The sequence below is a fragment of the Salvelinus sp. IW2-2015 genome, linkage group LG33 (genome assembly GCF_002910315.2).
Source record: "Salvelinus sp. IW2-2015 linkage group LG33, ASM291031v2, whole genome shotgun sequence".
Taxonomy (NCBI): Eukaryota; Metazoa; Chordata; class Actinopteri; order Salmoniformes; family Salmonidae; genus Salvelinus; species Salvelinus sp. IW2-2015.
Genome location: NC_036872.1, coordinates 17,867,703 through 17,888,913, shown reverse-complemented (window position 1 = coordinate 17,888,913; position 21,211 = coordinate 17,867,703). Strand labels below are relative to the sequence as shown.

Here is a 21,211-nt window from a genome sequence, read left to right as displayed (position 1 = left end):
TGTTGAACTCGGTAGAGTCAAGTGAGTTACTCGGTAGAGTCAAGTGAAGTGTGACTCGGTAGAGTTCAACGTGAGTGTTGACTCTTGAGTAGAGGTAGAGTCAAGTGAGTGTTGACTCAGTAGAGTCAAGTGAGTGTTGACTCAGTAGAGTCAAGTGAGTGTTGACTCAGTAGAGTCAAGTGAGTGTTGGCACCAGAAGAAAAAAGCAGCATCCGTTGTTAGAACGTAGGTATTTTCCAGAGAACTGTCCCTCCCCTTAGCCATCCCCTTTCTCTTTCCTTATGTGATGAGTTATGATTTGTGTATAAACTACAGGCACATGTGCAGACTGAGAGGAGTATAAAAACAGCAAACACTCCCACCATCTTAGAACTATACTCAACCTATTGTAGGTGTACGTAGCATACGAAGAGCAACCTGTACAAGATGGTGAAGGAGATGGTCAGCAGAAGCCTTGGTAAGGATGGCCTCTTATTGATGAATGATGACAACTGTGTTGTAATTGTTATAGGAGGAAAATGATAACGCTATATGTACATTTTGATAGATACAGACCTATTACTTATATTATAATGGTCTCATGTGTGTGAAGTTGATCTTTATATCTACAAACATTAGAGTAGTACAATATATACACTAACGTTCAAAAGTTTGGGGACACTTAGAAATGTCCTTGTTTTTGAAAGAAAATTGAATTTTTCGTCCATTAAAATAACAGCAAATTGATCAGAAATACAGTGTAGACAGTGTTAATGTTGTAAATGACTATTGTAGCTGGAAAAGACTGATCTTCAATGGAATATCTACATAGGCGTGCAGAGTCCCATTATCAGCAACCATGTCCTGTGTTCCAATGGCTTGTTGTGTTAGCTAATCCAAGTTGATTATTTTAAAAGGCTAATTGATCATTAGAAAACCCTTTTGCAATTATGTTAGCACAGCTGAAAAATGTTGTGCTGATTAAAGATGCAAAAAGATGGTTGTGATCAAAGAAGTGTACACAAAGACAGTACACAGCGGTTGTACGAGCATTCCGTCAGTTCTTCGCAATTTCTCGCATGAGAATAGCCTTCATTTCTTAGAACAAGAATAGACTGACGGTTCAGAAGAAAAGTCATTGTTTTCTGCCATGTTGAGCCTGTAATCAGAACCCGCAAATCTGTGATACTCAACTAGTCTAAAGAAAGGCAATTTTTTTTTTGCGGTCTTGTCTTTCAGTTAAAGCATGTTCCAGTTTCATTCTCAGTCACTTCCAGACATACATTCTTTGTCATTTTCATGTCTTCATGTCTTCATGTCTGTATAAGTAATGGAAGACATGGCCATATCATGACTAGCGCGCTGACCAGGAACTAGCATTCTGCCAGACCACTGACTCAAATAGCTGCCATCCGCCCCACATCACACTAGAGGACTTCATTCCCGTTCTACAGACTGTTGACAATCTAGTGGAAGGCGTAGGAAAGGCAAACAGATCCATATATTACAGGGAATTGAATAGGCGATGACTTTAACTTTGTTGACCCTTCTCAGAATTCTCACTTCCTGCTTTGGAAGTTTGCCTGCCATATGAGTATCTGTTATACTCACAGACATAATTCAAACATTTTAGAAACTTCACAGTGTTTGCTATACCAAAGTAATAATAATATGCATATATTAGCATCTAGGACAAGAGTAGGAGGCAGTTCACTATGGGCACGCGATTCATCCAAAGTGAAAATGCTGCCCCTATCCCAAACAGGTTTAACAATGTCTACACTGTATTTCTGATCAATTGATGTTATTTTTAATGACCAAAAATTAGCTTTTCTTTCATAAACAAGGACATTTCTAAGTGACCCAAACTTTTGAACGGTAGTGTTATATATATATATATATAAAACTTATATATATATATAAAAAAAGAAACCCTGTTTTCAGGACCCTGTCTTTCAAAGTAATTTGTAAAAATCCAAATAACTTCACAGATCTTCATTGTAAAGGGTTTAAACACTGTTTCCCATGCTTGTTCAATGAACCATAAACAATTAATGAACATGCACCTGTGGAACGGTCGTTAAGACACTAACAGCTTACAGACCAGTAGGCAATTAAGGTCACAGTTATGAAAACTTAGGACACTAAAGAGGCCTTTCTACTGACTCTGAAAAACACCAAAAGAAAGATGCCCAGGGTCCCTGCTCATCTGCGTGAATGTGCCTTAGGCATGCTGCAAAGAGGCATGAGGACTGCAGATGTGGCCAGGGCAATAAATTGCAATGTCCATACTGTAGACGCCTAAGACAGCGCTACAGGGAGACAGGACAGACAGCTGATCGTCCTCGCAGTGGCAGACCACGTGGTAACAACACCTGCACAGGATCGGTACATCTGAACATCACACCTATGGACAGGTACAGGATGGCAACAGCAACTGCCAGAGTTACACCAGGAACGCACAAACCCTCCATCAGTGCTCAGACTGTCCGCAATAGGCTGAGAGAGGCTGGACTGAGGGCTTGTAGGCCTGTTGTAAGGCAGGTTCTCACCAGACATCACCGGGAACAACGTCGCCTATGGGCACAAACCCACCGTCGCTGGACCAGACAGGACTGGCAAAAGTGCTCTTCACTGACGAGTCTAGGTTTTGTCTCACCAGGGTGATGGTTGGATTCGCATTTATCGTCAAAAGAATGAGCGTTACACTGAGGCCTGTACTCTGGAGCGGGATCGATTTGGAGGTGGAGGGTCCGTCATGGTCACAGCATCATCGACTGAGCTTGTTGTCATTGCAAGCAATCTTCCAATCCCTCGTGCGAAGTCTCTGTCGCTGTTCTGGCCATGGTCAGCGAAGAGCTTAATCCCATTGAGCACGTCTGGACCTGTTGGATCGGATGGTGAGGGCTAGGCCCATCATTCCCCCAGAAATGTCCGGGAACTTGCAGGTGCCTTGGTGGAAGAGTGGTACATCTCACAGCCAGAACTGGCAAATCTGGTGCAGTCCATGAGAGGAGACATGCACTGCAGTACTTAATGCAGCTGGTGGCCACACAAGATACTGACTGTTACTTTTGATTTTGACCCCCCCTTTGTTCAGAGACACATTATTAAATTTCTGTTAGTCACATYTCTGTGGAACTTGTTCAGTTTATGTCTCAGTTGTTGAATCTTGTTATGTTCATACAAATATTTACACGTTAAGTTTGCTGAAAATAAACACAGTTGACAGTGAGAGGACACTTCTTTTTTTGCTGAGTTTATTTCTAAGTAGATCAGAAAAACTTTCTTGTGCAGTTCTGAAACCGTTCGAAGATTTTGTATTTTTTCTTCAATTAATCATACACATATTCGTCAAGGGATTCCGGTAGGCACAGATGACAGTACAGCCAGTAATTCACAGCACTGGCATACTGTACATGGCCAGTTACATATGGCTGTGCAAATCATTAACAGATTTTACTTCCTTCCTTTCTGAGAGGAGAGATTGTGCAACCAGTCATCTATTCAGTTGATTGGATAAGTATTTTATTTTTTTGCTTTTTTGGCATGACTAGCAAGTTAATTTACTACTGACCAAAGATCTGCTTTCCTAAGGCATGTCTGATCTGGGTTGAAAGGAGGGTTACGTAATTATTCATGTGATATTCAATCACGACTTATGTTTTGTTGAACAATTACATTGAAACAAGTTTAAGARATATGATGTAATGGGCGTCAAAATCAGATAACTTGGTGAGTGCACTGTAAACAAGTATGTGATGTGAGCAAGCATCTTCCTTAACCAGGTTACTCTCCTGTATTTATCTATCTATGTCTATGCCTATAACTGCCTTTCCTGCTGCCAGTGTCAATGCAAAACTCAAAGGATCCACCCTGTACTAGTTAGCTAATAACACTCATCTAATTTTTTATTTTAGAAGTAACATTTAGTATTGATCATTGTTATCATGAGCCACTATACACTTTAGAAAGGCACCAGATATCATTAGAGATTTAAAGTTACTGAATGTGAAACAAATTGTTGTCATTCAGATCCCTTGACTAGACTTCTATATACTGATCTACTTTGTTGGCACAAAAAAAAAAAATCTTTCAGTAAAGCAGTTTCAGTTTCATTCTCAGTCACCTTCAGACATACATTCTTTGTTAGTTTTGTTTGATCACAACCATCTTTTTTATCATGACTGAGGTACTGTAGCATTTCAATGATTAACTGTAGTTGCTCTTTTTAATCTCCTTTAGAGTCTGAGCCAGCACACATTTGTGGACCCCACTGCCTGGGCCCCTTGACCTTCCATAAGGAGGTGGTGGGGGCCTTGGTGAGCCTGAGCCAGGGGGCCAGGCGGGCAGACAGGACTGGGGTCACCTTCAGACACGGCCTGGCGTTCAGCAGCCGCCCYGTACGGCCCCAGGAGAGGGTGCGTCTGCGAGTGGAGTTGTGCGAGCTGACCTGGCATGGAGCTATGCGTGTGGGCTTCACCAATGTACTTCCTATTGCCAGAGCCCTGCCCTCCCTGGCCATCCCAGACCTCACAGACCTCCCTGGCCACTGGGCCGCTCCTGTGCCTGAGACTTGCTGCCTGCCAGGCTCAGAGCTGGAGTTCTGGGTRTCCCATGGCGGTAGAGTGTATTTCAGGAATGRCAACAGCCGAAAAAACAGCCGAAAACACAAACTGCTGAAGGGAGTGGACCTCAGCTGTCCCCTGTGGGCCATGATTGACATGTATGGGCAGACCTGCTCTGTGCTCTTACTGGGTAAGTTCAGAAATCAATGGAACATGTATGAATGAACAGTGCAGTCTGTCCTAACTTGATTTCTTGGTTTGAAATGATGTCCATCTGTCAGTGTCAGTGACTAACCACAAATCTGGTTATTTCTTGTAGGGTCGGAGAAGAAAGAGTTTTTGGGGAATCAAAAGTCCTGTCCTGCTCCTCAACGGRGTTCCTCCTGTTCTGCTCTTCAGAGACACACCTCGCTCAATTTTGACAACTATGTGAATGTGAGACAGATTTGTGATGACATTCATGACAGCTATCTTCTTCCCCGTCCAGCCAATAAGCAGACATCAGGTAAGCATCACAATTATACAATAAATTCCTGCTATCTTGTTTTGGATATTTTATGAAAATGGTACTTCATTTGAGTATAATATCTTGATATTTAATCTAAGGCATTCTTTAAAAAATGTAATYAATATATATGTTTCTATTGTCACATGCTTGGCAAACCTACAAWTTCTACAAGTTTACATTTTACACACATACTACTTGTGTAGCTTAACATTTACAGAAACACCTAAGCCACATTTGTTCAAGGACATAGATACAGTACATGTTAGCCTCACGTACTGTAGGACTCAGGGGCGTCTATTGGGTATGGCAGAGTGTGGCGGTTGCCATACCTTAGCTCTCAGCACCAAAATTTKAATCCCCATTAAAAGGCAAATGCAGTTTAGTGGTATCAGTGGGCTGGCTTTAGGACCATGCAGATGGTTCAGAGCAGACTGGCACGGTAGTATAGAGCATGTTTTAGGCCCATGTGGACACCTCGGAGCTGGCTGGTGGACAGCGCGACTWTTCTCTTAAAAACAGTGCAGAGGTGGAAGGTGGCTGAAGATGACTAGGACACTAGGTAACTGATGTTTGACTTGACATGAAACTTAACTCGTTTTTAATCCCGGTGCTGAGCTATGGTGTAGCAGCTAATTGCTGTATGACATGTGTTGAGGTGAATTAAGCTACAGCAGCTAAGGTGATAATGGCTGGAGTCAGTTTAGCTAGTTTTTGCTGTTCTCCAAATAGTATTTTAGAGTTTTGAAATTGTGTAGAAGTGCAGTAAATGAGCTTGAACTATTAAACAACAAAAAAACTCCCCCCAGCCCTGTAACTTCGCCATACCCTAGGTTTAGCAGATATGACACCCGGATCAACCTTATGGACACAACAACACTAGCCACCCAAACTTCAAAGTGAGGCTGAGCCAAGTCCCACTTGACCTTATAGGTCATGTAACTGAGTTTATCTCATTTGATTGCAGACTGTGAGAGCGTGGAGGACTGTGTGGTGTGTATGAGCCAGAAGGCCTGTATCAGCCTGCAGTGTGGCCACCAGTGCCTGTGTCTCCAGTGTGCCACCAGAGTGATCCAGGAGTTTGGATACTGCCCTCTGTGTCGCCAGAACATCAAGAGCTTCCTGCAAACTAAATGACCCAGTAGGACTGACCCCAATTARTCGACTGGTCGATTGTTTGGTCATTAGGCTGTTGGTCGACAGAGATTGTTTTAGTCGAGCAGTAACAGATATATATATTTGCGCCCATCTCAGTGACTTAATCCATTGAGGAGGCCTAGACTAAAAGCCCATTTATGTTTGATTAGAAAATGTGGTCGGAGGCTCCATATGGAGGGTGTGACAATTGCGGAGCCTCCAGAGGCATGCAGAGGCCAATTCGAGCTCTGTACCGCATCGCCATGCYCCTCCCAAAAATGTTTAACAATGTGGCGGGCTCTGTATAATTCAGCATTGGCATGATTGGTTGACGGTAGGTGGGGCGGTACATCCTGTATAAACACAAACTCACTTCCTTGACAACAGCTCTGCACTGCTCTGCGAAGGGCAATAAGTATGAATGCCCTGACTTCTATTGAGGCCATTCCTGCCATGACTTTTGCTGAGGCCGTATCACCATAAATGCTGCATGGCCAACGCAGACGTCTGATTGACCATGCGTCCAGATGCACAATGCACTTCTCTCTCCAGAATGTGCTCTCCCCTGCCAATTTGTGCCAGTGGCCATTTTAGCATGTAAATCTTGGTGGGGCAAGCTCCCTCAAAACATATTGGGATGCATGCCAGCAAAGCCACTACACAACACTAAACAATACATTAATTGCACTACAGCATTGACAAACGGTGCCCACAAACTGCTAGGGCCTACATAAAGCTGTTCCAACAGCAGTCCCAACACCTGACCACAACACCACTGGCCATCAGCGYAGCCTTGTCTGGCAGCAAAACACTTCATTCAGACTCATTTACTGCCTTTTAAAAAACATAGCTGATATGGCTGACTTTCTTAAACAAATGTGTTTTTTACTGACAATTGAGATGTACAAACTATGGTATAAGGGGACGGCGAGCGGATAAGAGGCAATCCATAATTCCGATTAYGACATGAATGAGCGAGCTAGGACGGACGTAGTCAATTTAACTATTTGTTCTGCACTTTCGAAATGTACAGCAACAGAATTGAAAACATGGGCCGTTTTTACAGTATTCTCCCTGTACACCTGTCAGTTGGCATGAAAGATCGGGAGACAGACGCAGGAATGCGTAATAGTTTTWAAAATTTAGCACACATTACGGCGAGCCGTGTAAAGGCACGGGAACYAAGACCAAACAAACACGTAACAAAAACACAGGGTTGAAACCCAAACAAAAGAGTGAGGAGTACCTTGAATTAAAAACACACGCGCACAATGATTAACACTCGGGACGAGACCCGTAATCATCTGCYCAATCCACAATGGCACGAAAGCCAAAACACACKGCACAYGTACTCACACGCACCAACGGACATAGTAACAATAATCGACCCTCCAAATGGAAACCAAAGGGCACATATATACAACTACTAATCAGTGGGAATAGGGGACAGGTGTTCCGGAGGGATCCGTGACAACACCAAGTCAGAACCGTAGGATAAATAAACGGGCATATAAGCAGACAATGAAACCTCTTATAATATTCTATGATGACATTTCTCTAAAACAGGRTATAGGCTACATGCGCACCACCAAGTCAGAACAGTGGAAAAGAGACCAAATTATTAGGGTGAGGCACATTGGCTACTAACAGCTTACTACACAACATACAATCAGTATTACTTTCTTAACTACAGTATACATATCACCCTGGCATATTACGTCATTTTTGGACTCACTTGGTTGTACTGTGCTCAATTGAACAGGAAGGTGGTGGTCCTTTGTGGGCAAATTTTGTCATTCAACTTTTTTAGATATATATTTTAGCTGAACAGGTGGGGCTCAAAACAGCTGGGGCTCTGTGTGAATTGTTTGCTTTTGATTGTTAGTTAGTGTATATCAATTCCCCATTACATATATCACCAGTAGTAAATATACAGTTAATTCCTATCATTTCGACTCTACAATGTTTGTTACATTGGTTACGGTCATTCATTTTAATGCATTTAATATTATTATTCCAGTCTTCCTGTTATCATTGTCGGACTGGACACATTGTTTGCAGAGTGCACAATGTATGCTACACTTGTGAGAAATAACTTTTGTTTTTTAAAATCCCATTTACAAGTTCTGTCAATTTAGTCATTGTATTTTGTTTGGAGCGCTCCTGTCAATGTTGAGTAAGGACGCACATGCATTGAAGTAGGCCTATATATACTTGGCCTGTGCGCAAATGTAGGCATATAAATGTGCCCATTTAGGGATCAGATAGTATTTCTGATTGGCAAAATGTGAAGACTGTGCAAGGGACTGTCACTAGCGACTGTATGTTGCCATGCAGGTAATCACCCACATCTACCCAGTAACTCTGTGTTATCAGATGTCTTTGTAAAGAAATGTTATAATCAGAATTACAAACTGGGTGGGTCGAGCCCTGAAGGCTGACTATTACAAAACATGTATTTTTACTGAGGCACCTCGGGGGTTTATGGTATATGGCCAATACACCATGGCTAAGGGCTGTGTCCAAATTACTAAAAAGCGATAACTGGATTTTTTTCATAAGGATCTACACAATCTACTCCACATTTTCAAAGTGAAAGGAAACTATAGATTTTTTTAATTAATAAAAAAGATAAAATGAAGATGTATTGATGTTTTCACACCCCAGAGCTAATACTTGGTGGAAGCATCTTTGGCAGCCATTACAACTGTGAATAATTCTGAATACAATTCTACCAACCTTGCCCAACTCAGTTGAAGGCATTRAGTTGTACAACTGACTAMGTATCCCCCTTTCCCTTTCATAGGGCAACATATCTCCATTGTTTTTTGTCAAAATTGCTCAAGCTCAGTAAATTTGGTTGGGAATCATTGATGAACAACAATATTCAAACTCTGTTTCTCTGATTTTCAAGCAGATTTAAGTCAGGACTGATTCTGGGCCCTTCAGGAACACTCAATACCCCCTGGAAAGCCATTCTGGTGTGTCTTTGGCATTCAAATCTATGTAATTGTCCTTCTGAAAAATATAACTCGATCCCAGTCTTAGATTTTTAGAAGACTACTGTAAGGACAGACGCTGGGAGATGAGAAGCAAGTACAGGGAGTGAACATTTAATAKATAACGGACATGAAACAGAACACGGACAGCGTCTGGACAGMGGAAACAAAACGACATTAATYCTGACACAGGGATGAAACTGAGGAATAGACAGATATAGGGGAGGCAATCAAAAACGTGAAGGAGTCCAGGTGAGTCCAATGAAGCGCTGATGCGCGTAACGATGGTGACAGGTGTGCATAATGATGGGCAGCCTGGCGCCCTCGAGCACCAGAGAGGGGGAGCGGGAGCAGGCGTGACAACTACAGAGGGTTTTTCTCAAACTTTTTACTTGGGCTTTGCTCATTTCATTTTGATAAGAACTCCCTAGTCRCTGCCGGTTACAAGCATAKCCATAATATGATGCTGCCAGTGCCACCACAATACTTGAAAATACAGAGGATCAACAACATTGTATTCACTCCACATTACTGGCCTGTATGCCAAAGTTAAAAGGAGGAAGCCTGTGTTTAAAAAAAATCCACTCCAAATCATTCATTATATTTGCAACAAGGCCATTAACTAATACTGCAAGACAAATATTCTTACTTTTTGGCCAAAATGAAAAACTACCGGTTTGGGTCAAATCTAATACAACACAACACATATTGAAACCCTCTGTGTTTTCATGTATTATGGTGGCAGCATAATTTCTCTTCTAAAATAGGTTTTGAAAGAGATATTTTCAATTATGGGATAATAATAATCAAAGCAGATAATGTCCATGGACATTTTTCTCTTTTGTAGGGTATGGGGGTCCCCTCAAAGGCATTTTGAAACGGGCCCCAAAATCGCTAACCCCAACCCTAATCTCCATGTCAACACCCTGGCTCAACCTTAACCTTAACCATAACCCTAAACCCTAACCTGTAATTCCTACTTTAGGCAACATGTTGGAAATTATGTTGGGTTAATACTTAATCTGACCACTATGTGGCAGTGTTACACTGTTAATGAAGAGCTAGGCTACACCTTCTAAATTCAAGAGGCAGATCACAGGCCACAAGTTTAACACGACCAGTTGTCGTGTGTGACTTGAGCCACATTGAAACCAATGCCATAACCCACTAAATATCAATCTCTTATACASCTTTCTTCTTCATTTATGGTTGGTMTGACTCAGCTGATGGTAAGGTGACATGATGCTGGAAGCCTGGAACAGTTGGTTTTCTTTCATGGGGAGATAATGTGGAGGGAGGGGAACAGAGYGGGTTGTTGATCTCACAGCACAGCCAGGCTGTTAAATATTTATCTTGGATGGCAGAGCAGAGCTGGGTTGCAGTCAGGACAGAGAGAGATAGAGAGAGCCAGAGAGAGGAGGAATCCACTAGTCTACCATGGGCCTGAAGAATATCTGAGGACTGAGTCAGACGCTGGGAAAGACAGAGGGGCCAGCCAGCCTCTCTACCACAGGTTGTCAGGAATAACAACAAAACTAAGGAACTCTGTGAACCGAAACAGGAGGAATAACTTTGTACCTGTACTGTAAGTACACTTTCTGGACCAGATTATCTCTACTTCTGCACAGGTTGTTTATGTTGAGAAACAGGTTGTTTATACTGCTGTCATAACAGCTGTCATTACAACAGATTAAAGGTCATTTCTCCAACCACTACCACATTCCATGAGTTTCTTGTTCTTCAGCATGTTTGATATTCTAAAGTAGAAAGCAGTTACCAATGTGTCCACTTTACACTGCTGTCCTGCTACATACTACAGTACTTTCCTCTGCAACACACTAATTCCCAAACTGGGTGGGCAAGAGAGGCCTGCCTTTGCAGCATGGGGATGGCTGCTTTTGGAGCAGACCATGGAAACACTGATTCCTCTCCTCCAGCTTTGGGCATGTGTATATAATGTAAATGTGTGACTAAGTGTGTTAGTGTGAGCCCAGGTCTGTATTTTGAATTTGTGTATTCGTGCAGAGATAGCAACCCTAGCCGTGTATGCATTGCTTTGTGTCAACTTATATTATGACTCAAGGTTTAGTTTAGCAAATCTGCATCTTGTTCTCTCACACCAACCTTTTTTCAGAGCATTTCTTATTATTCTGTGCGTAAATCCGAGACACTCCATTTAGTATGATATGTTACGTTTCGTACGGTATGTATTCATTTGTGGATGTTCATCACCCATTTCGTATGATATGTTAAAAATTACAATTCGTATTGTATGCTACAAATTCACAAAACGTATGATATTTTACGAATTCTAGCTAGGTGGCTAACGTTAGCTAGGCTAGGGGTTAGGGTTAAGGTTGAGGTTAAGTTAGGAGTTAGGGCAAGGGTTAGCTAAAAAGGTTAAGGTTAAGGTTAGGGGAAGGGTTAGCTAAAAGGGTTAAGGTAAGGGTTAGGATTAGGATTAGGGTTAGGGGAAGAGTTGGCTAACATGTTAAGTAGTTGCAAAGTAGCTGATTAGCAAAAATGCTAAAGTAGTCCATGACGAGATTCAAACTCTCAACATTTGGGTTGCTAGACGCTCGCGCTAAAGTCCCACCCATCCACCCCAACCAAGTAACCGTCTGTCTTTTGTAACCACACCAAACGTAACATATCATACTAATGCAAGTCAGATTTACATTTACTATGTAACGTCTAGTCTATGAGACCAGGCTGCTCACACAGGCCTTAGACTGTGAATGGAGCACCATGCTATTACTGGATCTATCTCAAACAAAAGTATGTTTATTTAGATGGCTATGGAAATGGCCTCCTCGGTTCCTGCTCATGAAACACAAAAGGTCGGTGCCACTGAGGCTGTGCCTGCATGGGAATTTCTATTATTTCCAGCTGCAGATGGAAACTATTACAAAGTCGCTGTATAGTGGAGTGGAGTGGGGGGTGCATGCTCAAACATACACCCACACACACATACATACACACATACAGTCACTCACTGACACACAAAAAAACATTCAAACTCAAGCTCGCAGAAGATAAAAGACACCCTGTTGGCTGGAGAGAGTGAGAAAGAGCAGCAGTGGTTCTCTCCCTCCCTCCTTCTTTTTCTTTCTCAAGAACCAAGAACACCTCTCTACTCAGCCTGCACTGCTCTGTAAGTACAACTCTCTCTCTGTCTGTCTCTGCTGCTCCACACCAAGACTAAAAAACAGTTCATATTGTGAGACTCCCGCTCTCTCTCTTTTGCTCTATCACTTAGAGCACTAAAGAGATCAGGAGCGTAATGACAGGATTATACACTTGAACTGTGGGAACTGGAACTCTGTTTATCTTTAGTTCTCCATGTGTGTCAATTACTTTTTGTCTGAATATTGTTAAACAGTAACAGCCGAYTAGTTCTGGTAGAGTTCTAACGTTGTGTTAGGGAGGAGCTATCTTTCACTGTCTATGGTTGAGCAGATAGGAATCAGAACTCCACGGAAAAACAGGTTTCTGCTGTTTCAGTGGCTGTTGTTTTGGGCTAAGAGCTATGCTGAAGGAAACCACTTCAGTACTGCACTTCTGGTTATGCTGTGCATGTTCATGTACACATACTGTATACATTCATTTGTTCATTCGTTCATTCAACATGCCAGTGTTTTATCATGATCATTTTGTTACCATACCGTATGTGAAGGGCTTACTAGTAATTTAACTATCATTTCCACTTCTGTGGTTTTGGTGCTTGTTCTCTGTTTAGCTTGTTAAAAAAAAAAATGTACCCCCTTTTTTCTCCACAATTTCGATTTTGTCTCATCACGGCAACTCTCCAACTGGCTCGGGAGAGGGCGAAGGTCGAGTCATGAGTCCTCCGAAACATGACCCGCCAAACCGCGCTTCTTAACACCCACCCGCTTAACTCGGAAGCCAGCCGCACCAATGTGTCGGAGGAAACACTGTTCAACTGACAACCGAMGTCAGCCTGCAGGCGCCCGGCRCACCACAAGTAGTCGCTAGAGCACGATGAGCCAAGTAAAGCCCCCCCAGCCAAACCCTCCCTTAACCCYGACAACGCTGGGCCAATTGTGCYCCGTCCTATGGGAKTCCCGGTCACGGCTGGTTGTGACACAGCCTGGGATCAAACCTGGGTCTGTAATGARGCATRAAGKACTGTGATGCAGTGCCTTAGACCGCTGTGCCACTCAGGAGGCCCTAGCTGGGTTGTTTTTATCCTAGTAGTAGATAACCTTGAGAGCTCCAAATGGATAATGATTATTCAGATTCTTCTTTGGGCAAACCACCACAAGCATATTTTCTTTTGTTCATTCCTCTACTCTGATACTCCGGMTGCATAAGTGCTGTGCATCTTAGTGCTGATAGAGAGAACGAAATAGAGGTTTCTTATCATAGATTAACTCTCAGAAGAGCATTCCCCTAAGGAGAGTCTAAGCAGAGGTATGCATGGGAATGGTTGGCTTCACCATCAGTCAGCATTATGGCTCATAGGGTTGGGAGATGGACCAACCGCTGTCACCAAAGGTTTGTGTACAAGCAAAACAAACCAACAAKCCCCATGATGCTGTTGTGTCCTTCTGAAAAGCATTATAAGAACACTGTCACATTGTACACTGATATTCTCTTTCCATGACATAGACTYACCTGGTGAATCCAGATTAAAGCTATGATCTCTTATTGATGTCACCTGTTAAATCCACTTCAATCAGTATAGATGAAGTGGATAAGATAAGAAGGCTTTTAAGCCTTGAGACAATTAAGACATGGATTGTGTATGTGTGCCATTCAGAGGGTGAATGGGCAAGACAAAATATTTAAGTGCCTTTGAACGGAGTATGACTGTGTCAAGAACTGCAACGCTGCTGGGTTTCACTTCAAGTTTCCCTGTGTTATCAAGAATGGTCCACCACCCAAACACATCCAGCCAACTTGTATAGGAGACAGTGATGATCATTTAGGCTGTATAGGAGACAGTGGTGATCATTTAGGCTTATGGAGCAGTGGTGATTCATTTAGGTTGTTATGGGAGACAGTGATGATCATTTTGCTATATATGGAGACAGTGGTGATCATTTAGGCTGTATGGGAGACAGTGGTGATCATTTTAGGCTGTATGGGAGACAGTGGTGATCATTTTTGCTATATGGGAGACAGTGGTGATTCATTTTGCTATATGGGGAGACAGTGGGTGATCATTTAGGTTGTATGGGAGACAGTGATGATATTTAGGCTGTATGGGAGACAGTGGTGATCATTTAGGCTGTATGGGAGACAGTGGTGATCATTTAGGCTGTATGGGAGACAGTGGTGATCATTTAGGCAAAGGTTAAACGTCTTTACAAACGTCTTTACAAACGTTAAACGTCTTTCAGTGTTCAGCAATACTTAGTAATAGGATTATACTACTAGGTATTAAATCTTAAAGGCTTGATGGAAACCAAATAGTTCCTTTTATGGGAAGTTTTGATTGTTTAATTCCAAATGCATGATTCATTTTGCTATATATTCAGATACTGAAGTCTAGTGCTTTACTAGGAAATGTTTTTCCTAAGCAGTAGTAAAAGTATGCAGCCTATAGCCATCATCAAGTGAGGTAGTTCACTGGTATGTGACAGAGATTTATGTCATGATGTATTTACTCACTTGGCTTGGCATTTGGGATTTTAATGACCCACACGATTGTTTCATAGAAACATCCTGGAACATCCAGGAAAATACCACTGAGTTMGGACAGGGTTTGATAGAAACATACTGGAACATAGTGACATACCACTGAGACAGGACAGGATTGAATGTGTTTTGCTGCAGTTGAAAGTTGCTAGGTGGGATTTACCAGTCTGGTACAGAGCTTGAGAGTTGCTAGGATTGTTATTAGGATCCCATCACTGTTACAAAAYCCATGCTATGAACTCAGTGGGATAGTGAAACAAGCTACAGTTCCCATCTCTCCAAATATAGTATTTGTCATTGGAGGGAGGTACAGGCAAGATGGCAGTGAGAGAGAAAGATATGRATGTGTATAGGGGAGAGAGAAGGAGAGAAGAGTTAGGGGGGGGTGTTTGTGAGAGAGGTGCTGGGTCCTCGGCCAAAGCAGCGATCATCTCTTGCACCTCATTGAGCCACAGAGTGACAGGGTGCAGGATTGGGTCACAGCGGGGGACTGTGCCTGCCTGACTTCCCTAACTGGGACCTATAGCCTACTCCACTACAGGCCAAACTATCCAGAACCATTTCTTCTCCTAGGGCTGAAAAACTCTGCTTTCCTTTAGCAAAAACAACCTCCAGAGAAGGGGTGCAGACTCAGTAAGGGGATACTGCCTGGTATTTGCCTGAGATTCACTGTCCCAAGCCAAACCGCTGAGTTATTAAAAAAGAGTTGACTTTTTCAATTCCAACCTGGAACTGGCCAAGGAGAGGGGCTTACACGCACGCACGCATACGCACACACACACACGCACACGCACGCGCACACACACGCACACGCACACGCATACAGCTTATCAAATAATTTCTAGTTTATAGCTGGTCTGTCTGGAAAGTGCAATAAAGGTGAGTGGACTACCACCTGCAACGTGGAACGTGTAAAGGTTAACTCAGTACCTGAGAAACATGTGACAGACACATTTATGTCAGCATACAAAACTTCAGGGTTTAATCCAGTTTCTCTCCATTGGCAAACACTGCAGACAAACTGGAGAACCCAGTTCTAATTTTCCATGTATGGTAGAGAGAACAACTAAGGAATATGAGAGTGTGCTTCTCTCTTCACTTTAACACAGTATAGTGCCATGTACTGTAATATCTCATGCACTTGATGTATGGCCTGTGTMCCCCAAGGGATAAATATTATGAAAGGCAAATTAGATATTTGAAAACAGAATCTCTGGATTGCTATCAGTGGCTGAAGCATATTAAAATGTATTCACCTAKCCTCACATATAGTTCCTCTTTAGTCATCGTACTAACGTGCTGTAGTTGGATATCAGTGATGTGTGGAAGGGCAGGGGATATGAGAGAGACCAGCTCTGTCTATCTGTCTAGGGTCTAGTGGTGGCTCCAGTGTCAGTAGGATACATGGGGTGGACCCCCCAAAAGACTAATGATGCCAGAGGATCATCAGAGAACCCTCCTGGACTGAGAMAGCTCCTTCTCTCCKCTCCCCTCCTCTCTACTCCCATCCCTTTGACTGGACAGAGACCTGGCCTGTATGTGCCCCCAGAACAGACACAAACAAACAGCAGCACAAAAGAGAGGTAGTCATGGGAGAGAAATCGACAGAGAGAGGGGTGTGTGATAGTGTGGGGTGTTGGGGAGGTGGAGGTGATCAACTATTTGCATTCCCCTTTGGTTAACCCTGCGCTGTGAAATATCACCTTATCACAACAATGGGCCCTCTTCATTGAAGGAGCCCCACACTGACAAGCCAAGAGGAGGGTGCCTATTGAACACGGCCCAGGGGTTGCCATGGCTATGCCTGTCAACCGGGAAGTCCTTCACAGGCGGAGCAAGTCCAGAGAGAGAGAGAGAGAGACAGGGAGGGAGGGAGGGCGGGCGAGCGGGAAAGAGAGAGTGCGAGTAGAGAGTGACTGCCCACAACATATTGGGCTTACATGCACCACGGAGCAGACAGGACTTTGAGAGGTTTATTGTTCCCTGGGATTCTGCATCAGAGGTGAGTAGCCTACATTTTTCCTATGATGAGGCAGTACTGTAGGATGACATAGCATTAGATACACTTGTCCGATATAGCCAGACAGATATTTTGCACTAACTATGTAACTATGTAATCACGTGGTTGTGCTAGGCTGTGCTTTGCTCTGTTTTTATTGAAGAGTTGATTAACCTGCCCGTCGGCCTGTCTGCTCCTTGCTTACTTGCTTCACAGGATTAGTGAGGCAGACTTTCCCAGGAATTTGTCAGTGTTTTTTTTTAGAGACTCAGTAAACTGAGAGGATGGCCATACAGCGAGACCCAGTACAATATAAATATACTTACGTTAAGGCTGTCTCATTCTGACAAAATAGGCTGTTTTATTCTGCTACCCTCCGTGATGACGTCAATGCTGTGATTTAGGAACTGTCCTAGAGTAGCAGTCTGAGTTGTGGCATGTGGATGATTGAGTGGAGGAGAGGAGAGGGCAGCTCTGAGGCACCCCCTGTCACATTACAGAAACACAGAGGGTGGGCATGAGAGGAGGGGACTGTGTTATTATGGTCGTTACTCACTGCTCTGCCCACGGGTTTGGAAATACTATACTGTAATCATGGGGGCTTTCTTATTAACTCTGTATAGAGGTGTMATTCCCATGATGTGACACATGTGGAAATAAACATCCCTGTCAGGGACACTTCCCTGGGACACTGCCCCTAACACAGGGCCCACTGGCTCCAGACTTGTTCACCCTTTACCTTGGGGGTTWTTGTGGATGTCAGGAGGATTTCTCCACCCTGCACTGATCCTCTTTGAGCTCTTCTGAGATCTCTCTTGCTCCATCACCACAGCCTATACTCACTCTGAAAAAAATTATTACAAATTAATTACAAAAKTAATTACATAATTACAAAAATAAACGAGTGTAAAGGCTGAACTACCTTGCATAGCACTGCATGAGCCCTAATGTGAGTACAGTAACCTCTGTGAAAACTCCAAACACTCTCTGGTTCAGCCGTCATATTATTAGCGGCCCCCTCAAAGTGAGGCTATGGTATGTCTGATAAAGAGCATCTAATCCAGCAGGGAACATGTAGTATCTCCATTGACAAGTAACACTGAAGCCATGTTTCCCCCAAGCAGCAGGCTGAGGGGAGGGATCACCATACAAGGAGGCTGAATAGTTTCCTTCTGATAAATGTGTGTATCGCTCAATAAACGCATGTCATAAACAGGCCGGGTCCAGGTCCTTGTATGGTCTACGGCTGTGTGTTCACATGGGCCAAGTTGCAGTCTGGAGACAAGGCAGGAGTGTGTGATTAACCTTGTAGGATACTTTAGAGAACATCTTTATAATAACAACCTGATGATGAGTCACCCTTCAGGTCTTTGAAAAGGATTTGCGATGATCTTACATCCTGTTCAAGCAAAAAMATATTGACAGTCTTTTCAGGTTTATTCATACGAAACTTATCCCCTGGAATTTACTACATTGTGTGAGATTATTTGATAAGGCATTACCTGACTCCTACTCATCCGGAGAGTAGTTGTGCGAGACCAGACATGGCCCACTGGGCACAGACGTCAGTTTTGATTTACATTTGATTGAGTTTTCAACTAACTGGAATTCATTGTGAAATCAACATCATTGGATTTAGGTTAAAAGTTGGGTGAAAAAAAGACAAAATGCCCTTACGATGATGACTTGTTGAAAACAATCAGTTTTCCACGTTGATTCAATGTCATCACATAGAGTTTTGGGGTTGAAATGACATGGAAACATAGTTGATTCAATCAGTTTTTGCCCAAACGTTAAAAAAAATATATATATATATATATATATATATTTCCATTAAAGGATACATGCAGATGAAGGGATGTTTATGCTGTCTGATATTAAAGAAAACCAAGATGTTTTCAGGACCTGTGTTGCACTACACTACAGGAACACACAAACAAACAAAATTACCACCTTAAGCAGACATGTCTGTGTTTTGGTCTGTCCTTATTAGTCTAACTCTGAGCAGGAATTAGATCCGTTSTCATGGCTGGGAACAACATTATGGAGTCAATGATTAACATGCTCCTCCTGCTAAACACAGCCCCACACACAGAGGCCAATGGAGGTGGTCAGTCATAGACATACAATGAATAGAGAGGATGTCACTAGTTTGATTAGTTGTGTGCACTTTTTTAGGTGTCAAATCGAGTTATCCATAAACTGACTTTGCACACCAATTTCACTATACTCAAGCTATGATACTAGTGATGGGGGAAAAATRGATACAGTTACATATTGCGATGTTATAAAAATGTTTTGCTAGATAGTGTTAAATCGGGCTAGTTAGATGTACCTACACCAAACTCCTGTATTTTCTTATAGCTTGTTCTCTATCTTCTTTTAAAAAGTGAGCCAACATGTTTTCAGCACTTTTATTTCCATGACTGATCAAAACTCATTTTATCATGCTCTCTCTTTTCTCTCATACTCTCTCTTTTCTCTCATACTCTCTCTTTTCTCTCATACTCTCTCTTTTCTCTCATACTCTCTCTTTTCTCTCATACTCTCTCTTTTCTCTCATGCACTCTCTTCGGAACATCAAATTGCAGTATCGAATCGCAATACATATAGAATCGTGAGAATTGCACTACATATCGTATCAGTACCTAAGTATCGTGATAATATTGTATTGTGAGGTCCCTGGCAATTCCCAGCCCTATATGATACTACCATGAACTGCACTTTTTGGTTTATGTCAAATAACATGAAAAATGTCTAAATTGTGTGAATCAATGCATCAATTCAATTGTTGAGTTTCGTCCATTCTCTTTCAAGCTGAAAAATGCTTCCATGATGTTTGGCATGAAGACAAGTTTTTCTATTGTTATTCCAACTGACTGTAGACTCTCCCTCTACCCTGCTGGGGCCCTGGCAGGCTGCCTGTTGTGGTGATACAGTTGGTAGCAGAAGTTCAGGGGTCGCCACCGCGACAACCAGAACAACAACTCATGAGGTGTATTTTATCGCTGTCCTGACAACCATACTCCCTGGGAGAACAATGCACTGGATGAGGAGTTGGTGGACGTGATGTGGAAGAGGTCAGAGCTGGGCCGAGTCACAGGAAAACTCCCACTGAGCACAGATGTCATTTCAACGTCTASTTTTGATTTACATTTGGTTGAGTTGTCAACTAACATGAATTCAATGTGAAATCAACAATACATTTCACCATGGATCTAGGTTCAATTTTGGGTGAAAAAAAGATAACATTGCCTTTTTATTTAACTAGGCAAGTCAGTTAAGAATAAATTCTTATTTACGATGACGCCCTACTTGTAAAGCCCCCGCAGCCAAACCCTCACCTAACTCGGACAACTGTGCACCGCCCTATGGGACTCCCGATCACGGCCAGTTATGATACAGCCTGGAATCGAACCCGGGTCTGTAGTGACGCCTCTAGCACTGCGATGCAGTGCCTTAGACCACTGCACCACTCAGGAGCTTGCACCACCTTTACGCTGATGACTTTTTCCAAATCCAATCAGTTTTTCACATTGATTCAATGTCATCATATTGAATGTTTTTGTTGAAATTATGTGGAAACAGAGTTGATTCAACCAGTTTTTGCCCAGTGGCCTCCTACAGCAGAGAAGAGGAGGAGAGGATCAGAGGAGAAATCTGGGTGACAGAGAAACAGAGTGKCAACTTATTTTTCATGAGATCATCCTATTGCAACACTTGACCATAAAAAAAATACTGGTGCTTAGATAAATCCTGTTGTGAAACACCTTCTAGTAATAAAAGTTATTTATGGGATTGAAGATTAAAGCAAATATATGAAAAATGTCCCRGTACGTTATCGGCTATGATGAAAGCTAATATAGTCCAGTGATGTACTGTGAGGTCGTTGGCTGTGTAGGCACTATCAGGTTTTTCCAAACTCGGTCCTCGGGACCCCATGGGGTGCATGTTTTGGTTTTTGCCCTAGCACTACACAGCTGATTCAAATAATCAACTAATCATCAAGCTTTGATCATTTGAATCAGCCGTGTAGTACTAGGGCAAAAATCTAAATATGCACCCCTTGGGGTCCCGAGGACCGAGTTTGGAAAAACCTGATAGTGCCCTTGGGGTCCCGAGGACAGAGTTTGGGAAACGCTGCACTAGCTATTATCGAAGACAGATTTACTCACAGATAAACCTTGATGAACCATACGACAGATCGCTCCAACAACCAGAGTGACATAGGCTATTAACTGAGATTGACAAACTATTTTCACCAAATGTAAATACCAATGTAGCAAAGATACTGTACACAAGCGATAGCCTACGATGGCATCATATTTTGTATCATCCGACGAAATGAAACACTGCTTAA

The 21,211-nt window shown here is 42.6% G+C and overlaps 2 protein-coding genes across 6 annotated transcripts in view; both read left to right on the top strand.

Annotated features, from left to right (window-relative positions):
* The first annotated feature begins 438 nt into the window (after positions 1 to 438).
* On the top strand, positions 439 to 8,730 carry LOC111957492 (E3 ubiquitin-protein ligase NEURL3-like). The gene is made up of 4 exons (XM_023978327.2): positions 439 to 457; positions 4,225 to 4,737; positions 4,867 to 5,052; positions 6,020 to 8,730. The coding sequence occupies exons 1-4, from the start codon at positions 439 to 441 to the stop codon at positions 6,187 to 6,189; spliced, it is 888 nt and encodes a 295-aa protein (XP_023834095.1). The 3' UTR covers positions 6,190 to 8,730.
* Positions 8,731 to 10,614: 1,884 nt separating this feature from the next.
* The window catches only part of LOC111957752 (vinexin), a 45,695-nt gene continuing 35,098 nt past the window's right edge, over positions 10,615 to 21,211 (top strand). For 3 of the 5 annotated variants that reach the window (XM_023978730.2, XM_023978729.2, XM_023978726.2), the window contains exon 1: positions 16,751 to 16,854. The gene's annotated coding sequence lies outside the window, so the exon portion shown is untranslated. Of the gene's footprint in view, positions 10,774 to 12,235; positions 12,343 to 16,750; positions 16,855 to 21,211 lie in introns of those variants that run through there. The other 2 variants (XM_023978728.2, XM_023978727.2) reach the window with 2 other exon arrangements.